Source organism: Chenopodium album, chromosome 16 (assembly GCF_948465745.1).
Source record: "Chenopodium album chromosome 16, dcCheAlbu1.1, whole genome shotgun sequence".
Taxonomy (NCBI): Eukaryota; Viridiplantae; Streptophyta; class Magnoliopsida; order Caryophyllales; family Amaranthaceae; genus Chenopodium; species Chenopodium album.
Genome location: NC_137849.1, coordinates 9070310 through 9074853, shown reverse-complemented (window position 1 = coordinate 9074853; position 4544 = coordinate 9070310). Strand labels below are relative to the sequence as shown.

Here is a 4544-nt window from a genome sequence, read left to right as displayed (position 1 = left end):
TAAGATTTACGTGTTTAACTGACAATATGTTACCTAAATGTATACAAGAATGAAGGACAAATTGATGTCTAAGGGTCTGTTTATTTCAGCTTAATTTCAGTTCACTTCAATTCAGTTCACCTCCAATCAGTTCAGTTCAGTTCAGTTTAGCTCCAATCTGTTCAGTTCAGTTCAGTTTATTTTAGTTCAGCTCTTAATTTCCTTCTCTCATAAAATATTCATTTCAGCTCTATTCATTTCAGCTCCAATCTGTTCAGTTCAGTTCAGCTCCAATCATTTCAGTTCAGCTCCAATCATTTCAGTTCAGTTCACTTTACTTCACCTCAATTCAATAAATGTAAACAGGCTCTAAACTTTTTTAATCTATCCGATCAATTTTATCTCCTTTAATTCAAAAATGGTACTCGTGTTATTTTCCTTTCATTTTATGAAACCAAAGTAAACAAGTGAAGGAACTTTATTTCCCCATATAAGATATATACATAAACATAGCCAAATTTTATATTAAAATAGGATGCAACTGCTGATGATGTGGGCCATAAGGTTTGCTCACCTTATAAAGTAGAAAGAGAGTTAGGCAACCCATTCTTTTTTCATTCTTTTACACTTCAAAAAAAACCCAGAATATAAAAAAATATGGGAAGATCTCCTTGCTGTGATAAACTTGGTCTAAAGAAAGGACCATGGACTCCTGAAGAAGATCAAAAGCTTCTTGCTTACATTGAAGAACATGGTCATGGCAATTGGCGTGCCTTACCGACGAAAGCCGGTAATTAATTTATACTTTTTACTTCATACACTATTTTCTTAATTATGATACAATTAACAATATAGTTTGATGCATACATTATATTATTGTCATTTTCATAGAATTATATCATATGGTTGATTAATTGATTTAATTATATGGTTTGATTAGGCCTTCAAAGATGTGGCAAGAGCTGTAGACTTAGATGGACTAACTATCTTCGCCCTGATATTAAGCGTGGAAAATTCAGCTTACAAGAAGAACAAACAATCATTCAACTTCATGCTCTTTTAGGCAACAGGTATTATATCATATGATCATATAGATATATGTCCGTACATATAATATTCATTCTGTCTCTAAAAGTTATTTTGTTTATATTTATTTTATTTGTGAGACAATCGCCGTACAATTTAAAGCTTCTAGCTGCAACTTTACAGTTACTGCATTGCATCATTTTAATGTACTGTACTAAATAATTTAGTACGTTTTTCTGATGTATGCGTTTGTTTTGTACAAGGTGGTCAGCCATTGCAACGCACTTACCAAAGAGGACAGACAACGAGATAAAGAATTACTGGAACACCCATCTGAAGAAGAGGTTAGCTAAGATGGGGATAGACCCAGTGACCCACAAGCCTAAGAATGATGCACTGCTGCCTGCCGCCGATGGCAGCGGTCAGCAGTCGAAGAATGCGGCCAACTTGAGCCATATCGCTCAGTGGGAGAGTGCTCGGTTAGAGGCCGAGGCTCGCCTTGCCCGGCAATCCAAGCTCCGTGGTACTAGCAGTACAAGTATTAGTAATAATAATAACAATAATAATTCATCATTTTTGTCACCAATGTCACCAGACATTCACATTAATGATCATCACCAAATTGTACCCTCCGTCTCAACGATGGGTCCGTTGTCGTCGTCGACGTCATCATCAGCTGCAGCTTATCATCAGTATCTTAGTATGACTGCTACTGCGGCTACTACTGCTACTACCACTCCGAGGTGTCTTGATGTTCTTAAGGCCTGGCATAATGTGTGGCCTAATAACAATACTAATACTAGTACTAATAATAATAATAGTAATAGTGATCATTTTATATGCATTGGAATGGGATCGTCATCCGGGATTGGAGGCGGAATAGGGGTTGGAATCGAGTCACCAACGTCGACCTTAAGCTTCTCAGAGAACGCCCCAGCCGCGGTCCCTGCAATGGGGACCGGGGCCGGGGCCGTGATAGAATTCATGGGTCACAACAATGATAATCATCGTCAACATCATAGTCATCATCAAGACATGGTGAAAAACGAAGATCATCATCATCAATGGAAGCGAAGTGGTGGCGACGGCGGCTTTGATAACGGGATAGAGATGAATTCTTTGTCATTCCACGACATGAACACCCTCTCAATCCATCAAAGCCACGACCACGACCACGACGACAACAACAACAACGACGACGAAGATGATCATAACGATCACGGTGAGGGTTTCATAGAAGGGTTTACGGAACTTTTGCTTAGTACTAATAATAATACTAGTGATACTACCACTACAAAAACAACAACAAATATTTGTGGTTCGAAAAGTCCAACAAAACAAGCAGAAGAAAACAATAATAACAATAATGATAATAGTAGTGGTAGTACTACTAGAAGCGGTGGGAGTGATTACTATGAAGATAACAAGACTTATTGGAATAGTATTCTCAACTTAGTCAATTCTTCTCCTCCTAATTCTCCCATGTTCTAATCTTGCATGCATTATCATTTTCTTAATAAATTTTAGATTCTCTCTTTTGTATAAGCTCATCCATCAAAACTTTCTTACTTTTTTTTTTTTTTTTTTTTTTTTTAATCTTTTAAAGTATTATTTATGTTGTATTAATTTGGCTTAAAATTCAAGCCATTAGCATGTAGTTGCTTTCATTATTATTTCCTATATTTGATTAATTAATAAAAAAATTTAGCTAACACCTTTTGACTGAAAGCTTTTGTACATTCGCTTTGAAATTTAACTTGAGTCTCATATACAATAATCGATATAAAGCTGCACAAATAATTTGTTAGCTTGATTAGTCCATTTGATTTAATATTGGTTCAAATCAATGTATCGTACCTGTTGTAAATATATCGTTTCAGATACTTCTCACTATCTTAGATTAAGCATTTCTAAATTATAATCTACTCATCACTATGAAGATGATAACTTGGTCAAGTAAAAACTAAAGAGAATCTAAGCTGATGATTTCCACAAAAGACATATCTCAAATAAATCCGAAGAAAAAAAAAATAATAAAAACCTTAAAGTGTCCCGTGAAATTATCTACATACATTATTGTTGCATCCATCTTTATCTTTTTTTTATATGATGTTACTAAGTAAGAAGGTTAAGGTATGTCATGCAATAAAAGTCATTGAAGAATCTACCAAAAAAAGGGCAAGGTTAAGTAAATAAAGACATATGCCCTTAGTTTTTCTTCTTCTACATAATTATAGATAAAGTTACATTGATTACATAGTCAACTGATTGAACGGCGTTGTTCAATTTCAGAGAGTAAAAAATTAAAGTAAATAATAATTGAGTGAATGAGTTGATTAAAAAAATGAAAATGTGAAAGTGAAGATTTATTAGTTGTCATGATAGTGTGGGAAATGGTCCAGGGGATGAAACTAAATGCTGCATAATGAATAAGTTAGCTATAAATAAGTGCACCCTACAATAAAAGTGCGTATATAATTGGGATGTGTTCAGTAAAGAGAGAGCTGCATTTATATTACACAGACTTTATTGTTGTTAGTTTCACGTCACCTTCACTTCCATAGACAAGAATATAATCAATTCTTTGTCTTTCTTTGCCCTCTCCTTTTCTTTTCTACCTTTGTCCTACTTTTTACCGTTTAACCTATACTATACTACACTACGGAGTATATGTCACTATTCAAATCGCGATATTATATTATTATTACTCTCTTTGAATCTTAGAGTTCTTTAATTTTTGTTTGAATGGTAATTGTCCGATGACATATGAGTTTGTATAATGATCGAGTGCATGTCAATACAGATTAACCAATTCAATCTTTGTTGTTACTCAATCGTGACTTGAAATCTAGGGGTGAGAAATGGTAAAAGGCTAACATCAAATGCACATATTTCTCAATATAGAATTGATTTTGAGGTGATTCAAATTAGAGGTAATAGCTTGTTTCAATAGATTTTCAATAACTGTCATATCCCCATGTATGATAAGATACAAGAAAGTTACAATCACTACTACAAAAAAGGCTTTATAGAACGTCTAAAATAGGCTTTATAGAATGCATGCCTCAGGACCGTTCTTCTGCTAAGCGATGTGTAAAGTATATAGAACGGTTCATGTAGGCGTTCTATTAACTCAACTATAGAGAACGGTCGTCAGACACAACCGTTCTCTATTACCTAACTAAAATCAGAAATTAAAGAAGTAATAAAGAACGGTTAGTCTACTTAACCGTTCTATAAACATTACTAAAGAAAACGGTCAAGTTAGATAAATGTTCCCTAATCCTTCTTTTATTTAAAAAAATGCTAATATACAGTATTTATATAGAAAATACCGTATTTTAATCTCTTGCTATAATAATTAGGAAAAAAAAATAATATTGTAACGAAATACAGTAAATCTACAAGAATTATAGTAAAACAAGTTTGAATTTGAAATTTAAAAATAATAATTGAATATATTAAAAATCAAACCAATATTTACAATCAATGTAGCATGAAAATAATGAACATTAAGAATCTTACGGAGTATTAAAAAA

The 4544-nt window shown here is 33.5% G+C and overlaps 1 protein-coding gene across 1 annotated transcript; it reads left to right on the top strand.

The window, feature by feature from the left end:
* Positions 1-549: 549 nt before the first annotated feature.
* Positions 550-2582, top strand: LOC145584855 (uncharacterized). The gene is made up of 3 exons (XM_081641641.1): positions 550-769; positions 920-1049; positions 1269-2582. The coding sequence occupies exons 1-3, from the start codon at positions 637-639 to the stop codon at positions 2494-2496; spliced, it is 1491 nt and encodes a 496-aa protein (XP_081497767.1). The 5' UTR covers positions 550-636; the 3' UTR covers positions 2497-2582.
* Positions 2583-4544: the final 1962 nt, after the last annotated feature.